The 26,337-nt window shown below is 41.9% G+C and overlaps 1 protein-coding gene across 2 annotated transcripts; it reads right to left on the bottom strand.

Moving 5' to 3' along the window:
- Window positions 1–216: 216 nt before the first annotated feature.
- LOC147023990 (sal-like protein 3) lies at window positions 217–26,311 on the bottom strand. Of its 2 annotated transcripts, none has more exons than XM_085890109.1 (4): window positions 26,084–26,311; window positions 5,450–8,176; window positions 4,821–5,140; window positions 217–3,179 (listed from the first exon to the last, which is right to left on the bottom strand). In XM_085890109.1, exons 1-4 carry the CDS (start codon window positions 26,160–26,162, stop codon window positions 2,577–2,579), a joined length of 3,729 nt encoding a protein of 1,242 aa, XP_085746235.1. In that variant the 5' UTR covers window positions 26,163–26,311; the 3' UTR covers window positions 217–2,576. The 2 variants fall into 2 exon arrangements, with proteins under 2 accessions (XP_085746235.1, XP_085746236.1); XM_085890110.1 differs by having other exon boundaries at window positions 5,450–8,172; window positions 26,084–26,151.
- Window positions 26,312–26,337: the final 26 nt, after the last annotated feature.

Here is a 26,337-nt window from a genome sequence, read left to right as displayed (position 1 = left end):
TGGACGGATTGAGTTGCCGACACATTTGTGCTCTTCCATGCTTTTAATGGCAAGGTCTTAACCAAGCTTTTGCTGATCGTTGCAGATTTCCAGGCCCAAGTCCAGCATTCCCAAACGGGTGCCATCCATATTGGGGGGCTCTGCAGCAATCCCCCGATGCAGATGAGGTTGGTTGTTGGAGGGTAGGGAACATTAAAGTTTAATAACTTGGTAACACTTACACACATTTTTATCAGGATTGTTCATTTTTATTGCCAAGTGTAATGATTTCTGTGATTTTTGATAGTAAAAGTAATTATTTAATAGTGCAGTCTCTTTATGTTGTTGCATGGTGAAGTGGAATTTCCGACTTCTTGGTTTGCTTACTTCAGCATGAACGGTACAAGGCAGTGGGAACAACGTTATGCAATTTCAGAGCATGAACACAATTCATCCAACAATATCAGATATTGTTAACAAAAGTGGGAGCACAGAACGAGACTTTTATTTTCTTTGAGTTAATAACCAGGAAAAATGCTTAGGTCGTACCTGTTCGTTCATGGAAAATTGATGTATCCATGGAAGGTGGGCCAACGGAGCTACCAGATACTGGTATGTTCAAATTGTGTCCGTTTTGCCAAAGAGATAGGACGCGACTCGGCCTAATCCTCTCCGCATCGTCCACTCGCCATCGAGAGAGCGAAAGTTTGGTTATCACCAATGCAGTGTAATAACATAGCTTCACATCCAAGGTTTATCCACTATACCTGTTGTTGATTAAATGTTTTTACCTTATTGATATGTGCAATGAGAACAAAATTACTGGCGTCATGTGATTTTGCCTCAAACAAATTTCTCTGTCCGCATTTTCTTACAGTACTCGGTGCAATGCTCGATAACACAAATGAAAGTTGTTGTTTTTCTTCTCATTGCCCGTTGCATCGACAATGTCCAGTTGAGAAGTGCATCGAGTAGTTAAAAACACAGCAACGATTAAAACTGCAACTGTGGCTAACACCTATTGTAACAACAGCAACAAAAAAGGGACTAAACAAAGAGATCCTTCATGAAAAACACTCTGCGGGTAGGTTTGTACGTCTTACATTATTTTCAGTATGCCTTCTGGAAAACGATCGAGACAAATGCGATAAAAAGAGGACATCGAAATTAAAATGAACACTCAGAGAGAGAGAGAGAGAGAGAGAGAGAGAGAGAGAGAGAGAGAGAGAGAGAGAGAGAGAGAGAGAGAGAGAGAGAGAGAGAGAGAGAGAGAGAGAGAGAGAGAGAGAGAGAGAGAGAGAGAGAGAGAGAGAGAGAGAGAGAGAGAGAGAGAGAGAGAGTAGGATGGGATGGGATAAGTGATAAGTGGATAGATCGCTAGTGGACTTGGGAGGAGAGCACATTGACAATGTAACAATACGACGAGGTAGATTGAATGAAAAATTAATTACACGGTCACTAAAAGAAGGACTTGAAGCTTTTGCAACGATACATCCCACGGTGTAGTATTACGAGTTAAAATTAATGTCAGTGACCACAGGAAAGTGCCATGAAAAGTGGTTGAAGAGCCTTGAAGTTGGATCATGATGCATCCAATGCAACAGATGAATTACTATGACAGCATCACAAACAGATTTACAGGTTAGAAAATGCCTGAAGGCGTGGGAATAAAGATTTTAAAAAATAAAAAATGAACACTTGCAACCGGGGCAATAATTCTGAAGAAATGAGTGCAAGTGAAATATACTGTTGAGCAAAAGACAGTCACTTCTGCTGAAAGCTTTGGTTTTTGTGCCTCTGTTGGAGTTGCGTGTTGAATGATTGGAATTGCTTACTTTTCCCAAAAGTCCACTCTTGGTCCCAACACTACAATCCTTGAACATGCACGTTGTATACAAATCATTATTTGTGGTGACTTTGAGGATACGTGGTGCGTGTTGCGTGTGCCGCACAAATCTTCCACCACCGGGACAAACCTTCACAGCATTGGGAATACAAACGTTTCATGAAGCAGATCAGACCATGCAGTCCGGTAGGGTAATAAGGTGGTCAGATGATGCTCTCCAGTGTCTGACATATTCTTGGTTGCTGCTAACACTGGTGCAACGGTAAATGAATCAGAGCGCATCTCGCTTTCTATTCCGATATGTTACAGCTGTGCTGACGGGAAATGACTCGGAGCACAAACACATCATAAAAAAGAAAAACAAAGTGACAGAGATGCATCCAAGTGACAAAACCAGGCATTCATTCTCAGTGCATTAACAAACCCTAACCCTACCCTTTGTGAGTCTGCAGTTTATATCCAGAACGAGGCGACTGACTTCTCCATCCTCGGATCGCCACCTTGACCGAAGCTGGCTGAGCAATTCATCACATCTGGTTTCTTTATTGTAAGGATTCGTGACAAAGCCAACAGTGCGACTCGTTTCAGCACAAGTACTCCTTGGCAGTCGTTCACGTGTCGTTTTTCATCCTCTCAGTTTTCCTTTTCTTAATCTCAGTTCCCACTTCTGTCGCTTACTAATTGACACCAAGCTCACGATTGTCCTCCATGAACCGCACGAAACGTTGGCTCAGTCCAACTTCGGGATTGATCAATGCTTTGTCAACCATGGTCTTATCATCCTCACTTCTCCCACCACCTCCCATGACCACAGTTCCCACAGATTCTTCCACCTGTTCTTGTGCCCCATTTGTCGGTGACACCGTAGAACTTGATTCAGCCAAAGGAGCTCCCGCTCAGGTTCTCCTGCTCTTGTTCCGGTCACAGCCACCGATTCGGCAGCAAGCCGACCTAGCAAAGCGGCCGGTGCCAGTGAGGCCTTGTTGTCAATCACACTGAGCCCAGCCGCTAATCCTACGTACGTAGGGCCACCACTGTTCGAGGAAAGGCTCATAGGAACTGCACCAAATGCTCCATTTTGAATGACAGAGATCTCCTTGGGCTTAAGTGCCAAACCACTCTGTGCAAGTACAGCTGCGTACTGACTCCAAAAGCTAGTGTCATGCGTGGGGATTGCTGTGGTGCTTGAAATGGTTGGAGCAAGTGGAGCCCTGACAGGTAATTCTTTTCCAAATAGGTCAGGGAACTTGGAAGCCTCCGGGCTCAGAAAGGCAATGGCGGCTGGTGTATCAATGGTGAGACGTCGGCCACGCCGTTGTGGTGCATTGTTCCACATGTGTGTGCCCATATGGACCTGGGATGCACAAATGTAACACTTAAGTAAATGCCATTTTCAGCACATACAAATTTACACTTAACTTTTGTTTTTTAACATTATTTCAACATAACTTTACATTTGAGCACAATGACGTATGATGTGTATGGGTTCGCATACAATTGAAATCTGCAGGGAATGAGAAGAGAGGGAGAGGTGTCCATTTATGCTTATCGAACCACACTGGTAGCAGTTAATAATATGAGTGCAATAGTTGCCTGTGCAAAGTTTGCCAACCTATGCTTGTTTGTGCATGCTTTGTCCTTTTTAAATGCTGGGCATCAACCAAGGAACCAGCACGTACCATTTTAAAAGTTTTTCGTATGACTCGGCTGAGGTCAGATTCAAACCACCAACCTCACAGATTCAGAACGGACGCTCGAACCATAACGTCACCGAGTCTGGTTATGACGATAACTTTTGAAGATGCCTCTGCATACCATGCCATGAAATTATTGCCATTCGAGATACATGAGTCCAGGGGATAGAAACTCACAATAGAGTTAGTTAACGAACAACTCATTCACTTTCGATTAATTCATTTTCTTCATTCTGTGGATCGTCTGCTGAACCACAAATTGCTTGCTCATGGGTTCTCTTTTCAACATAATCTTCTGTCAAAATTTCATGAAAACTACCATCTGATGCACACTGTTCTAAAACTACCACCCATTTGTCAGGCCTACCTCAACTCCTTTTTGTAAATTGAAGATCCTAGTCTTTCAAAAATATTCAGCTTTGAGCCCGTTGCCCTCATCAAAACTCTCTGTACGTCTCGTCTGAAATGAGAGTGAGGGCTTACTTTCGGTACCACGTTGCTTTATCAAGTCCATTTTAGATCTTTAATCGCCAGCAGTATGTTACCCAAGAGTACTCACGAGCAGGTTGAACTCAGAGGTGAGCACATTACTTTGATCCTCATTATCTCGCATTTGTGTAAATATATTGAATACTGCAGTAGGTTTGGTGATACTAGTTTGGTAGACCTAACAACCCTTTCTGATGTTAGTGTTACGCTTTGCGTATTTAACTGTAAGCCACATGAATTTAAAATTGTTGTTGTGATCATAGCATATCAAACAAGCAAAGCTCCAATAACTAGAGACATATATTTTGTGTGATATATCACAAGATCTCTTTCTTATTTAATATTCCTCTTCTTCTGCTTATTCTTATTCTTCTTTTTTAATGGCCACAATTATTCCCAAATTATTGTAGGGTTGGCCAGGGAAGCTTGGCCCAAGTCTTTCACAAACAGAATGGCCAGTCCTGAAGTTCAACTAAGGTGAGGGCAGGAATTTGGATATTGGTCATGGTGCCGGCAATACCTCTCATACTCTTTGCAAAGGACACCGTGGGATCTTTAACATCCACCAACCAATGCCAGCAGCCGGGACGCCCGTTTAACGTCCATTTGAGGGACGGCACACACTAAGATGAATCACCCTGCCTGTGGAACACCGGGGTGACAGTTTATAGCTGGGCCGAGATTCTAACCCAGGCTAGGCAGCTTAGAGATGAGTGTACGTACCTCTCTGCCATCCTGCCAGCTCCTATTACAAGACTTCTATCATTACATAATATGACAAACACCTCATTATTGGTTTACTGCCTGCAAACCTTAAGGTTCCCTTTTGTGGTGAAGGCACGGCCACAGATGCTGCACCCAAAGGGCTTTTCACCAGTATGAGTGCGCTCATGAATCTGCAGTGCGCTCGATGAAGAAAATGGCTTTCCACATGTGAGACAAAGGTGTTGCTTGGCTGTACGTCGTGCTGGTGCGATAGATGCAGTGGTGCTGGCTATGGCCGTGATGACATTTGTAGGAAGGTTCTGAATGTGTCGTGGAGCATCATTCTGATTCTCCTGCATTTCGTTGGTTATTCGAGCGGTGGCGTTGTCGGGCATAGCGAATGCCTGTGTGGGATTGAGCTTGAAACCTGTAAAAAAAATATATATATCTATAAAATAAAGAAGATGCAACTTGCAGCTGGAAGCTAAATGCAAGTGAAAATGAATATTGTCCCATTTTTAAACACTAAAACAAAAGTAGGTTCACCCAGAAAAATAGCTTTAAATTTATTTTCAATTTAAAACAAGAGGTTCAATGCAACATCTTCAATTACACTCAAAATTGAGATCCATTCTATCTTGAATTTTCATAACCGTCAAATTTGTTGCACACTAATAACCAATCACAGATATAATGACATGGAATATAATATGTACTTCACCAATAATGCACAAACCTGCAGCTCTTCCAACCATGTTTTCTCCATTGTCTTCATTTGAAAATACAGTCTTGCAAAAAGTTCCAGGAATGAAACTGAGCCCACTTTCACTCGTGGGACCTGGTGAGCACTGGCGATTGCTCTCTGGCCTCCCTGGCATGTTGTCATATTGGTTTGGAGAGGGTAGCTGTCGACGATCACTCCAATGGTCTAAGGGTGATGATGGAAGCAGGGATGCAGCTGAACCAGAGCTGCAAGGGCTCTCTGAGAGGCGGGAGATTTCACAGAGTCCATCACCTTCCTGCTGTTTGACGCTACACTCTGCCAGCGTAGTATCACATTTCAGTGGAGACTGCATCATTTGAGGTGAAGGTTCCTTTGGAGGGGACTGTGGAGGTTTCGAAGTGTGAATGGCAAAAGATAGCCTTCCACTCTCCGAAATAATAGAAACTGGTTCTGACTCGTACTCATTGCAGAGTATTCCTTCGGTTTCCATAGATCCAGGAGCTGAAATCTTACCCATCACGTGCATCCGCACGTGATGCTGGAGTAGCAGGGCATTAGAGAAACCTTTCTGGCAAATTGGGCACGAGGCAAGAGGCCCAAACGTCTCTGGTTTGGCGCGGTGGACATCATAGTGTGTTTTCAGGTTACCTTTGGTCGTGAAAGCACGACCACAAACCTTGCAAAGGTATGGCCGTTCGCCCGTATGCATGCGATGGTGCATACGCAGCGCATTTGGGCAACTGAGTACTCGTTGACACACAGTACACTGGCTACCCTCACCACCCATTTTCTGGTTAATTGTCTCCACAAGCCGCTGCAACTTGGATGTTTCAGAAGGCCCACTGCTTCCAATGCTATTTCCATTTTTCCCACCACTTTCGGAATCCTTTTCCAAGAAACCATCGGCACCGATAAATGGGAATCGAGACCGGGTTACATCACTTTCTTCGGTACAACTGAAGGACAGGCGACATATTGAATCAACTGAGGCAGTCGATGGTGCACGGCTCGAGGCAACTTCTTCATCTACAAATGACAAACCACCTACATTCTCAGATTCTCTGACAGTAGCAGGCTGCTGTGTTATTGTTGGAAATGACAGTGTGGGTGTCATCTGCAGAGCATTAGGACTGTCTTGGTTGGTCTCTTCAGTGGAATTGGAAGCAATGACAGAGGGTGAAGCAGCAGGAGTCGTCGTCTCGCTCTTGGATACGAATCCAAAGCTGGAACAACCTTTATTAGACTGGTTATTACCAGCCATGTCACGGAATGTAAGCAATGATGGAATAGGGCTGAAAGCAGGTGGTTTGCAGTCATCTAGCCATGAGGAGCCTGTTGAAAGTGTGGTTGGTGTGGTGTCAGAAGCGGAAGTTTCTGGCATCATTGACATTCCATATGGAATTCCAGAGCTTGTTGGGATGTGATCAAGGTGTTCAGGGACAGGGAAAGGGTTCATTTGTATGTATGGGTATCGGTCTTTGTGCCTGTGAAAGTGGACCTTCAAGTTCCCTTTGGTTGAAAACCTGTTTCCACAAATGTTGCATTTGAAGGGTCTCTCACCTGTATGTGATCGCAGGTGAATCTGTAAGGCACTGTCACTACCAAACACCTTGGAACAGAAGCGACACTTGTGCTTAAAGAAGCCATCATCTGCACCACATTTGCTCTCTGGTCGTGATATTGCAGCTTTCATTTTTGTCCCTGGTTTCCCCAGTGGACTTTGCACCATAGCCACAGCTGCCATGCTGGTCAATGGGTTAGGAAATGTGGTGTCAGAAGGCTGCAGTGACTGAGGAATCCTTGACCCAAATAGAAAGTTTGGTGTAACACCAATAAGCCCTGTGCTTTGGCCTTGTTCCTTTGTTGAAGAAAAGCCGCATGAAGGACTTGTTGACTGAGGCAACACATTTCCATTATTATCTGCTACTGCGCTGTTTTCACGATCTATAACATTTGGTATCCTGACTGCCAAGTGATCAGGGCCATCTGGAGCTTGGTATGTATTCTTGCTACTGTCTGCTGTGGACATTGACAGTTCATCCTTCAGTGGTCCAAGATGGCTGATGAGAGTTGTTGAATGATTATTTGCCCGATTTTCCGGCACACTCTCGGCTAATTGCCCAGTCTTTGTGCCAGGAGTGTGTGCAAGCAGCAATGGTTCAGTCTGCAAAGGCCCAAATATGGCGGCTGGAGCGAGGAGAGTTAATTGGTTGCGGAGCTGCTCGAGAAGCTGAAGCTGCTGCAGCTGCTGATGTTGCAAGGCTGACAGCTGTTCAAGAATGAGAGGGAAACCTGTCACAGCCCTGTCAACATTCCTGCTGTCTTCTGCAGTTCGTGTTACCTGTGCCATTGCCACTTTAGTGCCTTCTAAAACTTCAAGGGTGACTTCATTTCCTGCTTGCTGTTTCACAGTTTCTGCATCCGTTTCCATATCTTTTGGCCCTTCTTCTTCTTCTTCTTTTTCATAAACTGTCATATCCATTCTCTCAAAGCTTGGTTCTGTTCTGTTGCAAGAAGTATCCTCCACCTCCAAGCTTGTTCCATTGCCAGGACTATTTGGCCTGGAGTGGACTTGTGCTCCGGGTGAGGCCGAGTCTTCAGGCATCATTAGCACCCGTTGCTGTGTCTGTGAGCATCCCACCTGGTGGCGCAGCAGCGACTGGGAACTGGGAAACTCGGCACAGCACAGGATGCAGATACATGGTGTAGAGAGGCAAGGAGGTTCATCCTGAAAGCTACCTGTGTAGGGGTAAGAATGTTAACAAGGGTAAAATTATGCAAGTGTGCATTGTATATAAAACAGAGGCTGTTAAAAACATTCCACACACTCTTTGCTTTTACAGAGATTGTTGTGATTGAGTTTTTTTAAACGTGAAATTAAAACTCAAAGATGTGCATGCTTGCAAATAGGTAAATCAGTGTTTCTGATGTACATATATTTTTTGGTCCTCTTTCTTAAAATCTGATATTATATTATCAGCTGCATAAAGAACAAGAGCATATCATACTCCTTTTCCACTAACTTGCCCCGGAAGTTAATATATACCGTAGTACATCGATTAAGGGTAACCGAGACAAACGATAACTTGTAAGGAGCTTCTATATCATCGCGAGCAGGCAGTGCTCCATCTCCTTCTATCTGGTGTTGCTCCTCTTGCCCTTTGGCGCTCACCTTCCCCACTGGGTTGCACATACTCATTGTGTAGCCCATTCCTTCTTCTACCCTCTCCAATTGTTCATTATTAATTCCTCTTTTATATCGATGGAACCACCTCCCTGTGTCTGCCCTGTCTCACTCTTCTCTTCAGTCTCAAGACTGCAACCTATCACCATCTCATTCCGTCTCCCTTGATGGTCTCTTTTACTTTCGCTTACTTTACACGGCTCGCTGCCTGTGGCTCTGCTTTTTGATACTGATGATGTTTGCCTGTATGTTTGTGCATTGTATACCAGCACCCTTCTACCCTGTTGGTCGGTTTGTCAACCCTTCCATAAGCAGTGACTGACACATAAAAAGTAAGAGGGAAATATATCCAAAGAGGTTCCCAGAAATCTACCAACAGGATCTCTAGCACAACATGCATCACATTTGCAATGGGTGGTGTTGGTGTATTAGCAGAATGTAGTTATCTCAAAGATGACCTGCATATATGTGCTGTGAGGCCCGATAATCATGAACGATGTAGCAACTTGCTCATTGCGTTAGAAACCTGCCCCCCCTCCCCCCGCATCCCTTTCCCCTCCCCATCTGCATAAAATTATACATTCTAGAAAATAACAAGCTTATCGTCACACTTTCCAAAATAACAGACGATGCCATGATTTTCGAATAAGTCAATAAATGTTAGACAAACATGCAAACTGTAATCGAATGATCAACAAGTTTATGAATGTCTTATGAGCTGTGAGATCTGTTCGGCAAATTAATCCTACTGGCAAGTTTGTTTCCACTCAAACACCACATGTTTCATGCAATGGAAGTTAACCTTGGTGACAAGGCCTGAGTTTATACCAGGCATCCAGGACCAGTGCAGCAACTCAGTGTTACATATACGGTTTAGGACTTCAAAGCATCACGTGTACAAGCCTCCGAGTTCCAAAGTCGGTACGGCCTGCAACCTGCTCCAAATTTTCTTCTTCCAGATGCACTAAATAAATCGAATTCTGTCGGACTCAAAATAAAATTTCTGCCAAACCATGTCATCATATTCATAAAATCATAAAATCATAAAATTACGGATCTTAAGATCACCATCACTGAATTGAATCAACTGAATATGCTCAGAGAAAGTTAGGTTATGATTCCTCTTTTACCCTTATGCCTTCCTTGTGCTTCACAACAACTTAGCACTGGACCAAAACAAAAACCTCCATGTATTGTCACTTTGAAACTGGACACTATGCTTATGCCTTCCTCAACTCCTGGAGGGCTCCCCCAGGCTTTTGGCTTCTTAAGAGATGAGATGACAGATAGTGCAAGAGATTCTACATGCAGGAATCCACCTGGAATGTGTCAAAGGGTTGCACACATCCCCCACACCCTCCTTTCTCTCATTCCCTTATTACTGCCCCCTCCTCTATTGCCTTTCTTCTTCCTTACTGATCCACCTCACTCTCTCACCCATTTTCTTCCCATGCCTTCCTTGTGCTTATTTCCTCTTGTGCTGCCTCTATCATGCCCTTCATGCAACTTGTTTTGCCACACACATTATCTTTACAATATTGGGGATTAGAGTCTTACAACAACAGCCTAATTAAATTTAAAAATACAATTTCAGGTATTGTTTTGAAGTGTGCAAGAAATTGTCAAAGCATAGGACAATACATCTCCTTTATTGCATCGGTAATTACAACGGCACTCGGTAGAGCACATACCTCCGCCAGGGTGAACAGTGTACGTTTTGTATTCACTGATAGGCCGGATCTGCACCTGGACCTGAACCAAAATCTAATCAGCTTGTTCTTGTCATCTACCCAACTCATCCACCTAGTTCTGTCATAATCCATCCACAACTTTGTGTTTGAAATATCATGCTGTATGTCATTTTTGGCCCGATCTCTCAACGGTGAAGAATCGCTCGAAAAGATAAAATTCTCATATCCGCATCCAGATTTGGATCTTCACCAAATCAAATCAATTAGTCCTTGTCACACACCCAACCTGTCCACCAAGTTTCGTCAAAATCTGTCCATAACTTTTTGAAATGTCATGCTATATGTAGTTTTTGGCTGTATCATTTAATGGTGAACAATGACTTCAAAATTCTCGGATCCGGATCTTCAACAAAATCTAAACAATTAGTCCTTGTCACACACCCAACCGTCCTGTCCACCAAGTTTTGTCCTAATCCATCCACAACTTTTTGAGATGTCATGCTCATAAACAGACAGACAGAGGTGAAAATATAACCTCCGTCCACCTTTGGTGACAGAGGTAATTCTACATCTGCATGTCACAGTCAATTGTTGTTGTTCAAAGGACTTAGGAGTATATTTTTTGAAGAATTTCTCAAAAAAGACAGCTCAGTACCAAACAGCATTACTCACTACCAAGAAGGCAAATACAATCCTCGCACGATGTACAAGTCAAAATAGGGAGCACTGGCACTGTAAAAAAGTCTAATCAGATTGCACGTACATAGATTACTGTGCTTGGTTCTGGTTGTGTTTTCATAGAAAGGATGTAAGTGCAGTTGAAAGAATTCAGTGGTGAGTGACGAGGATGCTTCCAGGGTCTAAAGGGTTTTGTTATGAGGAAAAAGACATGCTTATTAACGCTGGAAGGCTTTTATTGTTGGGGAAGAGAAGATTGCGTAGGGATGTGATGAAACTCAGCCCGGTATTGGCCCAGCTGCGTGCTGACACCACTGACGAAGTACCACTTTCGACCCAATACCCCTGGCTCTCAGGGAAGTATAAAAAAAGTTTAAGGCATTAACAGAAAGACCAAAAAATACACGCCATTTCAAACTAATAGGTTTTGGAGGGTTTTCCTGGGAGTATGTATCATAAAAGTGAGGAAAGATTATTTGAAAAGATAATTTGATAAGTTCTAAGAGGCCAGAAAATATTTATAAACAGACACCTGTGGTGAGTTTTCAGGTGAGACGGGTATATATTTATGTACCGTATCTATGTTGGGTTTGTACTTCCACCCTTAGCCCCACTTTTCCTCCTCACTTGTGCACACGTTTTGTTCTCCTTCTAATGTGTCTGGTCCTCCAATCCCCTTTCACCTTGTCTCTCACCTCTTCCTCTTCGTTTCATCCGCATGTCTTTCCTCCAAAAGTCGTGAAATATAATAACGTAAGCAAAAGACGACTTAGCACTTCCACTTATGTGCTTATACAATGAGGGCTTTGGAAGCTTCTGATAATTTAAGTGATCGATCTGATTGATACAGATGCCACGTGGGTTGTGCATCACCTGACGGACCTTTCTATCAGCTAGTAAATTTTTTTCTCACCCCATATGGCAATGGTTTATAAGAGTTGAATGATTTGAAGTTTTGAGTGTATCTTTTGTTTATTTTTGTTCTTACTGATGCTGTGAGATGAGGTAATGCTCAATTTTCAAAGTTTACTCTGTGTTGTTGTATTTTACATGTGCACAAGTTGAATGAACTTTGTCCATGCGTTTATTTTTCAATCTCCACTGGCGTATCTGCCATTCGTGTTGGGTAGCAGTGCAATGCCGGCTGGTAGGCCAAAATTTTATTTTACCACATCCATAATTCCTTGTATTTTCTTGAGGTGAGGACGATGGACAAACCATTATTGTCGATGGAATTTGAACCATGTATACAAAAGGGAGATGTTTGTCTGTCTGTCTGTCTGTGTGTTTGTGTCACCATTTTTCTCACAGATGGCTAAACAGATCTTTGTAAAATTTCTAGAGGTTCATCAGTGAGTGCCAGGGAGTGTTTTAGGGAAGAAAAGTGAAAATTTTGAAAAATAAATTTGGATTTCTTTATATATAGATTTTTTTAAATCACTCAATAGTGCATCAGCCTTTGTAACTATGTGAAAGGTAATATTAAATTATCCCTCACCCCATTCCTTAGTGGGTGTAGGGAAATGTTTAGGCCCCACACAAAAAAAAATAGAAAAAATATTTGATTTCTTCAAAATGCCAACAGGATTAGAACAGCAGCGGGTGATGCCGGGTACCCCTGCTAGTTTAATATAAATGGTCAGAGCAAAGCGCTCAAAGCAGGCTAACACAAGTATTCTTTGGACATTCTCACCCTTTAAATGTCCTGGATGCTTTATTCAGGGCATACCTCGTGACATCTGTGACATTGCTTGCAATCAGCAAATTGAGCAAAGATGAAATACACTTTGCATGATCAACCATGACTGGTCCTTCACATGGACAGATACTACAGTGCTTACGGTCCTTCTCTATTCACATTTGCAGTTTGTGGATTCCACACATAAGGCTGTTAAAAACAACAAACGCCTTCAGCACTTTGCTAATGCAATGTTGTGCAGCGGTTGATTCTTTTTTTAATACAGATTGAAACTTATTGGAGAGTGAAAGGGCAGAGAATGGAAAGTTAATTATTGACAGTGGAGAACATACAAACAAAAACGTGACGTACAAATCTAAAAGATCACTGAGAGTAGCAGTTCATATCAAAAGACATGGATAGCGATCAGTTAAATAAAATTACAAAACTGAAAAGAAAGTGAATTGAAAAAATACATTACAAGTAGGTACCATGACATGGCATGTTGGCTGCCCACTTGCTGGAAGGAATAGATATAAGGGCAGTGTGGGATGAACTTGGAGACAATTTCACAGGTAAGAGAGGAAAAAGGAGTAGAGGTGAGTGGATAGCTTGGTCTGTCGATGTTAATAAGTAGTGGATTAATTGTGATGAAATGAATATGGCAGTTTGGGGCTAAGAGCTCCAAGGGAACCCAACAGCTTGGTTATGCAACACTTTATGAGAGGTAGGAATAAAAAACAAGGAACGAGAGGCTGATAACATATCTGCTGTAAGAAAAGAACAGCACATGTCTCAACGTCCTGCTCACGAATGCAAAGAGTGCTTGGAGCTTGAGCCTCAAGATAATCTAGAAGCAAAAGGTTGGATGCAGTGACCCCAGCAAAAAAAAAAGAGTAAGAAGCACCCTACCCAATCAAATGGTTGACATTTCCCATATGACAGAAAGGATGATGCCATAATTATTTGGAATCAACAGCATGATGATATCATCCTGTACAATCAAAAGTACCAACACAATTTACAATCCGAAGCTATATCAAGACATTATGGAATCAAAACAATGATACCATGATCTCGTAAGATGAATAGGATTATAGCTGAGAATATAATCCGTCAAATAGGGCTATGCCCTGACTATCTGATTGATATGACAATATTGTGATTCTTTATTATTGAGATAATGACACTATAGTCCTTTACGAATGAGAGGATGATGCCACGATCCCATATCATCAAAATGATGAAGTAAAAATCCTGTAAGATGACTATGATGATGCCATTATTTTTTTTGATTGAAATGATGACACATTAATCCTGTATGAATCAAGGGTGATATCCCACAATCATACAATATAACATGCATATTTACCATCTGATCTTGTTGATATGCATTTGATGTACGATAACATAATTTTTTTTAAACGACAAAGAAGAAACACTGAACTTTTGGAAACGAAGTGGAGCTTACTCATTTATTTTTTTTGATGCTGATAAAGGTTTGCACAGTGATCTTGTGACCACCCACGATGCCCAAGCCAAGGAGCCAAACCTGCGGCTCGACAGACGAAGCATGATTATCCTGAAAACCGCACGCGTTTGTCACCCCTAATGCTCTCAGGCCAAGCAGATTTTCTGTGCCTGAGGAATCAAATATGGTGCACTGTAGTATCCCAGCACCATGCAGAATTCTAATATGCCTAATTCTCCTTGAACCTACAAACGGAAGTATCTGATGAAGACCTTATAGCAATCCTTTACGAAAAGGCCTTATTTACTAATATTTCTGCGTAGAAGTAACAGCACCAGCGCTGTGCTAAGCCAGTAAAGTCTGGGGGCTGTACCCTCATCTTTTGCTTTCCTCAAATATATTATTTAGCACCCCATGCCCCCATCATACTGCCCTGTCCTCCACAGATGTATATAGCCCCCAATCTGTGAGATTTTGATGATAAGTGAGATAGTATGAGATCATGAAACGAATAGCATCCAGTAAGGGTTTCCAAAACAAGTAAAATAATGCACGTCCACTCGTGATGACCATTGTGTAATATTTTGTTTTAACAAATATAAAGTATTGTGGAGAGTGGATGGGGGTAGCTTGTGGTAGTTATAAAAAGTCAAAATAAAGGAAAGCAATTTGTGCCAAACATTTCCTCATTGTGTTTACATCTGAGTAGATCTGTGCGCCCTCCACAAAAGGCTCTCAAATACTAGGACGAGGTCGCCTTATCCCCTGGTTAGTCTTCATTTGCTGTAATCTTTTGTTATAATATTTGTACAAAATAAAAATCGTTTGTGTAAAAATTCATTTATATTTCTTACTTTAGTTGTTTCTGATGGGAGGTGGTTTGCATTGCAGCCATAATACATCATGTTGGTCCCTTTAAACAAACCATATTTTGCCTTCCTAAATTTACTATGAACACGTAAACAAGTCGTTCATGGAAAATAAACGAAAAGCTTTTGACCCTGACGTGAAAATAATATATATTTTTTTGGTCAGTACATGTGAGGATTGTGATCAAATCTTAAATGTACATTTGTGCATGTGAAGGGTGGATTGATCAGCAATTTAATAATACAGTAATTCCCCGTTTCTCGCGGGGGTTACGTTCCAAACCTCCCCGCGCTAAGTGAAAATCCACGATGAATGGACGCCTCCCCAAAAAATCGACTCGTTTTGTCTGGTCGGTTTGGCATTGATTGGGTTTGAGGTTCCGGAGATCGACTCGTCTGGTCTGGTAGGTTTTGAGGTGCTGGGTACGAGCAGTGCTCGTCCAAAGGCGGCAAACCTTTTTCCTTCCCTTCATATATCGTGCACCTTAACCTTCTCCTGGAGCGTCCCAGGACCTTCCTCTGGTGCTTCAGTTCCTTGCCAGAAGCCTTCGAAGGTGCAGGGCATTTGGGCGGCATCGTAGGGCTTGGAGAAAAAACGTAGAAAATATTCGAAGTTCACAAGCGAAACTTTGCCTCGTGCGTTGTGTGACTGGTCGAGCACCACGCGTTATAATTTATTGCTTAAATAATTTATATTTTATATATCATTCCCGCGATGTACTGGGGAATCCGCAGAAAAAAATTAGTTCCGTTCCAAGGGAAAACCCGCGATGAACCGGGGGCGCGATAGGTGAACCGCGATGAAGCGGGGGTTGACTGTACATGTTGAAGTCCTAACCTACCTATAAACTGTCCAATTTGTACTTCACAGGCAGGTTGTTGTTCACCATACCATCACAAAGTGCACCGTCCCTTGGATTGATTTTAGGCCGGGTGTCCCTTCTGCTAACATGATGACGTCAAGACTAAACAGTGTCTTTCATGAAAAGTAGCTGAGTTATCACGAGCACCCTGAATAAATTACCAATTGCCACCCAAATCACCTTCAGTCAAATGTTGCAGCCCTGGCTGGCCTGTTCATGAAAGAGTTGGACCCAAAACGTTTTCTGGCCGACCTCACAAGGTGTGATTAATTGGAGTGGTTAAAGAAGTAGTAGTAGTAGTAGTTGTTGTAGTAGTAGTTGTAGTAGTCGTCATATATTATATTGGACACTTACATGGAGAAACCTTTGATCTTCACAAAAAGTTTTCATCTAAATAACATAGAAATTAAATTTTAAAAAGTCAAGTACCAGGATGATACCAGGAAGTATTATAACAAACAAATAACAATTGGAGGCAGCCCAGAGTTCAATGACAAACAATCTCTTGGAATCTATATATTAATACTGAAGGACCAATTTTGTGCTCCTCCTCGCGGTCGCGTCACGTTTTTCTCGGTACTGTGACTTGGACTGAAAGAGACTTCGTTCCTGTAAGAGTGCATAGCACATAGTGGCAAGAGTCAACTTTCAACTCTGAAGCAGAATAAACACTTTTCGTTGAGACGGGGGCGAGGAGTGAAGAGGCGGGGGCGGGGGATGAAGAAACGGGGGCAGGGAGTGAAGAGGCGGGGGGCAAGGTAAGCAAATTTTTGGGTGGGGGTAAGCAAATTGAAAGCGGGAGGTGGGGGAAATGGGGCGGGGGATTAGTGGGCAGGGGCAGGGGTGAATTAGGCGGGGTTGAGTGTGAGGGGGTGGACAGGGGGCAGAGGCCCAGGGGCAATTGGGGCGGGGAATCAAGAGATGGGTGACGGGGAGTGAAGAGGCGGTGCCGGGGCTGGGTAATTAAATTTTTGGGCGGGGGTAAGCAAATTGAAGGCGGGGGATGGGAGGTGGGGGGGAAATGCGGCAGGGGCGGGGGGTGAGTCGGAGGGGGCAAGCACGCTCTGTCCAGTCCATGTCCCTCGAGTGTGGGTGAGCTGGTGAGGGTGGTTGAATGAACGGAATCCGTCTGTGACGGGGTTTCGGCGAGTAAAGATATTAGAACAGAACAGGCTCTAAAAACACAACTTTGTGCTCAAAACGTGATCATAGTAAATTGGAAGGGATACGTTGGGTTCACTCAAAGTGATTACAACTAAAGGGGGGAAATATATGCAGAGATGATGGGTTTACAATAGGGGAGAGATCCCAATATGACAGGATTAAAGAATCTGAAGCATATATGTAGTTTATTAAAGTATAGTTTAATAAAGTGTGCTTTAACAAAGTATGGTATAGCTTGATGCTCCCCCACCCCTCCCCTTCTGTTGAGGGGACTATTAAGGACTGACGGTTTAGTTTTGAATTTAAAACTGCTTCCCCATAGGGTAGCATGTACGAATCGGATTCGGAGTGAGCTAACCGGAGGGGTGCAAAGGTCGCTGCATGTGCGGGCATGCAGGCAGGCCTTCGCCAGGTAGATAGCATGGGTTTTAAATCCTCCCGCCCAGTTTTATGGAGAACCCGGAGGTTAAAAATAAAATGTTGCAGTTTGTATGTGTTTTATCGCCCTTCCCCTCCACTCGCGCTGCCTTCTCTTCCCCTCCCCTCACGCTGCCTTCCCTTCCCCTCACACCGCATTCTCTTCCCCTCACACTGCATTCTCTTCCTATCATGCTGCTTTCCATCCACCTCCCCTCAAATCCACTCCCCTCTCCACCACCCCATGGACATCTCCCAGCGGTCTCTGCATGCTGCATTAACGTTCTGTTTTAACGTACCCCAAAACGTTTAAACCTGTACTACTACCCCCTTCCTTCTGCACAAGTCTCACTACCAAATGCATTTGAGAACCCTTACCCTCATGCTTACCTCCTCCCTATTTCCCTCCCCTAATCTCTCCCCCATCCTCGTTCCCACCCCCCACCCCCCCCCCCCAGAGATAATTTTTTTTTTTGTATACCTTGTTCGAGGCTCGTATGAGAGCTAACGCACAACTCACAGCAAGGAGGCATGAGACAAGAGGGGCGGGAGTGGAAGGGACAAAACAGTGGGGAACAGACACATTAGGTGAACTGTGGAAGGGAGAGGGATGGGGATGGGACGGGGAACATGGCGAAGAGAAGATGGACATTTCAGGGACTTTCAGGAAGGAAAGCAGGAGAAATTAAGGAAGTGGGCTTGGGTGGATTATCGGGGGTAGAAAAGATCGAGGATTTGGATGGGGGAAGATAAGAGGTGGTGGTGAACAGCTGTTTTGAAAGCCTGGAGGGAAGAATGGGAAAGAATAGAGTGAGGAAGTTCATTCCAAAGGCGGGAAAAAAGAGGAATGAAAGAGTGAAGATGAGCAGTGATTCGTGATTTTGGTAGTTTTACCAGAAGGGGGTTGTTGGCGGACCTTGAGCACCCTGTGGAAATGTGGTGGGGACAAATCGCAGAGAGAGCAGGGGGGGCAAGGCTGGAGAGGAGTCGGTAGAAGACAGAAAGACCACCGACCAACCTGCGGTGATTGAGTGAGAGGCCCAAAGACTCAGCTTCATTGCGGGAGATGCCGATGATCTTAAATGCCCTGGTTTCGACAGCGTGGTTTCGAAATTACAAATTCCCACCCAAATCACCTTTAGTCAAATGTCGCAGGCCTGGCCAGCCCGTTCATGAAAGAGTTGGACCCAAAACGTTTTCTGGCCGACCTCACAAGTCAATGTAAAGGAAATCCTCCTTGCTCCCAACAACCCCTCCCCTCCCCCCCCGGAGTGGAAAGCAATGTTTGGTGAGGCATCACTCTCCCCACCTCCCCCCATCCTCACACTTCCCCCCTTCCTTACCTCTCCTAGCTCCCCCACCCATCCTCCCTCCTCATTCCCCCTTGCTCCTTCTCCCTCCCCTCTCTCCCATCCGCCACCCCTCCATTCTCTCTCCCTCCTCTATCCTTCCCCTCATTCTTTCTCACCCCCTTCATATTCCAATCAGCGAAGTGATGGGTTATATTTGCTAGTTAAATAAAGTAAAGTATAGTTTAAAAATAGTATGGTTTAATAAAGTATATTATTAAGTGTAAAGTATCATTGAATAGAGTAAATTATAGTTTAATGAAGTATGTGCAATAAAGCATTGTTTAATAAAGTGTCATTTGGTAAAGTAAAATTGAAGAAAGTAGAGTTTAATAACATGGTTTCATAAAGTATGGTTGAATAAGGTACAGTTTCATAAAGTATAGTTTAATAAAGTGTAATTTTATAAAGTGTAAGGTGTAATTTAATACCCAAGGTTAAGACAGTAAAGTATATTTTAAGAAAGTATTATGTGTCATTTCTGAAAAATATAAAGTGTAGCTTGATAAAGTATGGATTAATAAAGCAGGATTTAATAAAGTGTAAAGTATGTTTTTTTAAAGGTAGAGTTTAATGCATTATGCTTTTTCATAAAATAAAGCATCGTTTAATTCAGTATAGTTTATAATAAAGTATAATTCAATAAAGTAAGAGAAGAGTATTTATTGTTTAATAACCAGATTCAGTGGTGTAATGTTTTGAGTGTCCGCTCTGAGTTTTGGAAGTTGGTGGTTCAAACCCCAGCTGAATCATCCAAAAATGTTCAAAATGGTATGTACTGTGTCCTTGTTTGATGCTCAGCACTTTGATGCACTTCAAGGATAAAGCACAGACAAACAATGTGGAGAAGGCAATGGCAAACCACCCAGTTTAACCCATGCTGCTTCAACAGCACCACTTCAAGGATAAAGCACAGACAAACAATGTGGAGAAGGCAATGGAAAACCACCCAGTTTAACCCATGCTGCTTCAACAGCACCACTGCTCTCGAAGGGCATGGTATATCAAATCAAAACTTTGATAAACTGTGGTGTAATAAAGTAAAGTATAGTTTCATAAAGTATCATTTAATAAAGTATAGTTTATGAAAAGGTAATTAGAGCCTGGTGTTGGCGCAGTGGTTAGGGCAGTGGCTTGGGATCCAAAAGGTCCTGAGTTCAAGCCCCGTTGGGCCACTGAATTAATACACCAGGGGGTTGACTCAGCCTGTCATCCTTCCGAGGTTGGTGAAATGAGTACCAGTGTACTGGGCCGGTGTATACCCCGGTTAAAATAGGTGTACCATATCCCTGTGTCGCGAGAGTCGACCAGGGTTGCGTCAGGAAGGGCATCTGGCGTAAAACCTGTGCCAAATCACTATGCGGATCATACAGATGATCCGCTGTGGCGACCCCTAACGGGAGCAGCCGAAAGAAGAAGAAGAAGAAGAAGAGTTTATGAAAAGGTAATTCAGTGAAGTACTGTATAATAAAGTGTAGTTTGAAGTGTTGTTTGATGAAGTGTAGTTTAATTGTAAAATATAAAATAGCTTATCAAATTAAAGTGTAGTTTATTAAAATATAGTTTCATAACATATGGATAAAAAACTGTAGTTTAATAAAGTAAAGCATGATTTCATAAATATATTTTGTAATGTATAGTTTTATAAAATATAGTTTCAGAAAGTATAATTTCATAATGTTCATTTTAATAATGTTCAGTTTAATGTGCAGTTTAATAAAGTATAGTTTAATAAAGTACCATTTAATAAAGAATGGTTTAATAAAGTATGGTTTCACAAATTATTGTTTAACAAAGTAAAATGTAGTTTAATAGAGTAAAATATAGTTTAATAAGGTGAAGTTTAATAAAGCATATTATTTAGTGTAAAGCATAGTTTAAAAGAGTAAATTCTAATTTCATAAAGTATTAAATAACAAAGTATGGTTTAGTGATTTCTAAAGTATAATTTAGTAAATAAAATAATCGTTTAATAAAATATGAAGTGTAGTTCAAGCAAGTATAGTTTAATAACATGGTTTCATAAAGTATAGTTGAGTAAAGCATTAGGTATGGCTTAATTAAGTTTGATCTTCGGAGGCATAAAGTATAGGTTAATAAAATATGATTTAATAAAGTGTAATTAAGAAAGTATAGTTTAATAACATGGTTTAAGGTCCTGAGTTCAAGCCCCGTTGGGCCACTGAATTAATACACCAGGGGGTTGACTCAGCCTGTCATCCTTCCGAGGTCGGCGAAATGAGTACCAGTATGCTGGGCCGGTGTATACCCCGGTTAAAATAGGTGTACCATATCCCTGTGTCGTAAGAGGCGACCAGGGTTGCGTCAGGAAGGGCATCCGGCGTAAAACATGTGCCAAATCATGATGCGGATCATACGGATGATCCGCTGTGGCGACCCCTAACAGGAGCAGCCGAAAGAAAAAGAAGAGGAGGAGTTTAATAACATGGTTTCATAAAGTACAGTTTAATAAAGCATGGTTTAATAACGTACAGTTTAATAAAGTGTAGTTTAATAAAATATATTTTAGCACAGTACAGTATATGGTATGGCTCAATGAAGTATCATGTAATAAAAGAAAAATGTATGGCTTAATCAAGTATGGTCTAATAAGGTATAATCTAAAGCTGAAAAGTGTGAATTTATTTTAAACACTAGTTTAAGAAAGTGAAGTTGAGCTTTATAAAATATTAAGTGAAGTTGATAAAAAATATAAGGTGTAGTTTAATAAAGTATAGATTAATATAATATGTTTAAAAAAGTAAAGCTTACTTAATACATTGTAATTTTAATGAAAATTTAGTTTAGTTTAATATTGTATACAGTACAGTTTATAATAAAGTATAATTTAATAAAGTAAAACTACAGCTTATTAAAGTAAACTATAGTTTATTAAGGCGTAGTTTTATAATGCATGCTTTAATAAAGTATAAACCACAGTTTAATAATGTATAGCTTCAGAAAGTATAAAGTATAGTTCAATAAAATAAAAGTATAGCTTTTTAAAGTATCATTTAATAATGTATGATTTAATAAGTTAAAGTACTGTTTAATAAAGAGTGGTATAAAAAGTAAAGTGTAGTTTAATATAGTGATGCTTGATAAAATATAATTTCACGAAAACATAGTTTAAAGTGTTGTTTGATGAAGTGGAACTTCATAAAGTAAAAAATAGTTTATCAAAATATAGTATAGTTGAAGAACACATGGTTTAATAAACTATAGTTTAATAGAGTAAAGTACTGCTTAATAAAGTATGGTTTCATAAAGTACAGTTTAATAAAATGTGGTTAATATAGTATAGTTTAATAAAGTATGGTTTAATAAACTATCAAATATATAAAGAAGAAAGTTACTTTGTGTGTTTGTTTGTTTGTTTATTTCTGCATTCGGACCCTGCAGGAACCAGTGCAACTGATCTTTGCATGGCCTCCTCTTTCATCCAGAGGAAGGTTTGGAGCTATGTTTGGATAAAAAAATATTGAAATAAAAAAATTCAAATCAGAGAATTGGTCTTCAAGCCTTGATTGGGTCTTGTGCTTTTATACTGCCTGCATTTCCCCCCCCCTCCCCCCTCCCAGGAGCGATCAAGTAATATTTATTGTGAGGATCTTATATTGAGGTTGTAGTGATTTGTTGTTCATACAAATTTAGTTATTATAGTGTTTACACATGCACTGTTATTAAAAAGATTGTTTTACACAGGTTAATTATAAGACTTACATGTTCAGGCCTCAAGTGAGTACGATCTTATACACTGCCTGGTATTTTCCCGGAAGCGATCGAGTAATATGTGTTGTGAATATCGCAGGTTGAGGTTGTAATGATTTGTTGTCAACAAGTGTAATTTCATTATTATAGTGTTTACACGTGCACCTGTTATTCAAAAGATTGCTTTACACAAGGTTTATGATAACACTTATGTGTTCAGGCCTTAAGTATGTTCTTATTCACTGCCTGGGATTTTCCTGGGAGTGATCGAGTAATATGTTTTGTGAGATAAGATGTTGAGGTCGTCGTGATTTGTCGTATTAAAAAAATAAAATGAATAAAAAGTTGAAAGAACGGAAAGCAGTTCAAGCACATTTTGCATTCCCCAAGATTTGTAATTCATATGAAACCATGAGGCCAACATTCCTCAATTTGTCATGGATGAAATGTTTAAATACATACTTCATTGAATTTACCTGGGCAATGCCAGGTGCTTCAGCTCGTAGTTTAACAAAATAAGGTACAATTTAAGAAAATAATGCATAATTTCATAAAGTAAAACATCCATTTATAAAGTGTAGTTTAAAAAGAAGTTTAATAATGTGTGATATACATAGTTTAATAAAGTGTAGCTTAATAAAGTGTAGTTTAATAAAGTATCGTTGAAAAAAGTAAAATGTAGTTTAAGAAAGTATGGGTTAATAATTTCTAGTTTAATCAATTAATGTGTAGGTTAACGAAGTAATGGATGGTTTAATAAAGGATAAAGTATAGCTTTATAAGGTGTAGTTTTATAAAGTATGGTTTCCTAAAATATTGTTTAATAATCGAAAGTATTGTTTATAAAGTATTTTGAATTGCTATGCTGTGTGTTAGTAAAGTAAAATGAGTCGTGTACCCCTCTCTACCACCACAATTTTCCCATGTACATCACACCGTTCATAAGTAAAAGTGATGATGTGCAACTGATTTGTCCACTGTGCTCGCGATTTTTCCATTTTAAGTGGTGATCGAGTGTGAACATTTAAGTAAATATGGTATTCGGCATTTCCCGTCCCCTGGCTCTGACGGAATGTCCTGACCCTCAGCTGGAGACCATGGCTCAGCGTCCTTCCCTTGGTCGTATCCCTAATCCCGTGACTAAAGTCGTGCAGTGCCCTCAAAGTTCCTGCCGTGATTCTACGGCCTGTTCATGCCGTGCTCGTCCGGTGCTGCACATACCCCCGGGCTTGGGCCTAATGCGGTGGTCGGACCGGACGGGCCGCTCAGTGGGGTTAAACTCCCTTGGGCCTTGTGAAGATGCTCTCCCCTCCCCCAACTGACCCCACTGGTGCTGCTGGCAATCGTTTACTACGGTCGCGGAGTTTGCGCCGGTCTCTGAGCATGCGCCACATTTCCACGGGAATTTTCGACATTTCCCGGGGTCGATCAATGTACCCTGAGCACACATAGCATGGTGGACGCCAGTCTTTCCGAACAGACAAGACTGTGATCTGGGTTATGCGATGTCTTGTCCCTCTCTAAAAAAAACTGTCTCTACAAGTTGTATGGGCACAGTCTTTTGATGAGTGTGCAGTTATTTAATGAATGTAAATTAATTCAACTCATGCAATATGAGTGCAATGCGCACTCGAGTCTGGAGCTGGGTGCACAAGTGGCCCTGCTTAGCGTGAGATTTCTGGGCACGTGCAAACGCACATCATCACTTCCCTCCGAAACACAAACTGTACCGCCAACTCTATTAAACAATAATAGTTATACCCCACAAGGAAAGTAGTCATCAAACTCGTTATATTAATGTATGTGTAAACTTGGTGCATTTACTCTGACACTACCCATGTATGTATCTAGTTTGTTACATCATGCAAGCCTGTATATTATATGCTGGTGCACATTACAGCGTTGTAAGTTTGTGTTATAGATATTTGAACAAGACAGCATTTATGCTTGTTGTAGACGCTTTATAATCACGATATTGTAAACTGCGGCTTTACATTTGCCGTAAACACGTAATTTGTGTCCTAAGCACTCAAACCTTATATTGTCTCAGAGCTTATCTCAAAAGTGCAGGTGTGGTATCATTGGACAAATGGAGGTGCTCTTGTCTGTGGCTGTCCATAGCATTGTGCGAGACAAGTTAACGGGACTCGTCTGTTTGCAGACTCCTCCCGAACAATTGTACGTAATGAATGCGTTAAAGTCGGAACGCACATCCAGGAAAATTCCCTGCAACTCCATTTCCAAGTCCTTCATATCTCTCTTTCACAAGCTTTGATTTCGTATTACATTCAATAGCCTATTACGATTCTGCAGACAAACTGAACAGGAATATATCCCACTGCACACACAAACTTACAGGAGCCACACGGTGTTTATCTCCGCATCCTTTGAGATCAAAAACATTTTTCCGGCCTTGGAGTGTGCAGACAAGATTTCCTGTGCAGGCCGATATACTTTGTAAGATGTTACGAATTTAATTTGTTCAAAAAATAATTGGACAACTCATGCTCATTTGGACTAAATATCTGCCAAGTCTGAAACGACATTTGTGCAGTTCTCCGATAGTTTACGTAATGACATGTCGAACTACAGCGGGCACTGCTGCTTAATAACATACTCACAAAACATGCATAGACAGACAGAAGGAGGCTGATGGTCGTACAATTGGTATACAAAGAAGAAGCCACCTTCCGCCTTGATGGGATAAACACACATACATAGACAGGAGGAGACTGAGAGTCGTACATTGGGTATACAAAGAGATAGCCACCTTCCGCCTTGATGGGAGAAACATTCAAACACTAGAAAAATAAATGCGTGAATGCTCTCCTTCCAAACATCGCTTGCATGACTTGTGTATGCACTATTTATTTTATATAGTGTATGTATATATATATATATATATATATATATATATATATATATATATATATATGTACATGTCCTTGTCTTTGTCTTTGTCTTCCTCTCCCCCGCCCCTCCACTAACTTCCTCCGCCTCTTTCTCTGTCCAACAACTCTCATTCTTGTGCAACTTTACGGAAATGCGCAGAGCCAGGTTTTCAACTCATCTGCGAGAGGCAGGGATGACGAAAGGTCGCACAAATTGCGGTTTGAAGAATGTGATGAGATCGCCATGGTGGGATCGCCAAATTATTTCTATAGAGACACGTCCAACTCTAAACTATGCAGAAACGCGTATGAGATGAACACATTCACAAAATTGTCGCAGAAGTTGTGAAAAAGCGCGGGAGCAAATCGCGCCTCCATTGTCAAATTGAACAAAGTCTGCCTTGAACGGGCGCCTTCGCGGATCGACCCTGAAACTTTGCTTGGCTTCAGGACATACCTGAGATGGAGCATACGAGGGGGAGGGGGGGAGGAGGAGGCAACAGGGATGTGCACGGTACCCGCACAGCGGTCTCGAGAGGGGAGCGCGGCCGGTATTCGCTCGGAACACGGGGGTCCTGCCAAGCTTTCTTACCGGGGCAGACCGATATGCACGGAGGTCGTGCTCGGCACTCTTACCGGAGGCGGCCGATATGCGCGGGGGTCATGCTGGGCACTCTTACCGGAGGCGTCTGGCGGGGCAGGCGAGTCATCGTGCTCGGAGTTTCGCTGCTGGGGCTTGGACTGCTTGCGCCGAGACATTCTGGCGCGGACATGGGCGGAGGATTAAAGGAAAAGCCCCTTTTCTCTCGGGTTGCAGAATTACGGGAAATTGAGCCTGGGCGGCTCCTCGAGAGGGTCACGATCATTATGATTATCAATAATGCATCGCCATTAATCATCGCGCTCCCGTCGGCTGATTGGCTCTCGTCCAGGG

This window comes from Eptatretus burgeri, chromosome 7 (genome assembly GCF_056783735.1).
Source record: "Eptatretus burgeri isolate ZD-2024b chromosome 7, Ebu_testis_v1, whole genome shotgun sequence".
Taxonomy (NCBI): Eukaryota; Metazoa; Chordata; class Myxini; order Myxiniformes; family Myxinidae; genus Eptatretus; species Eptatretus burgeri.
Note: the sequence above shows the minus strand (reverse complement) of the source record. Positions and strands in the feature narration are given on the sequence as shown.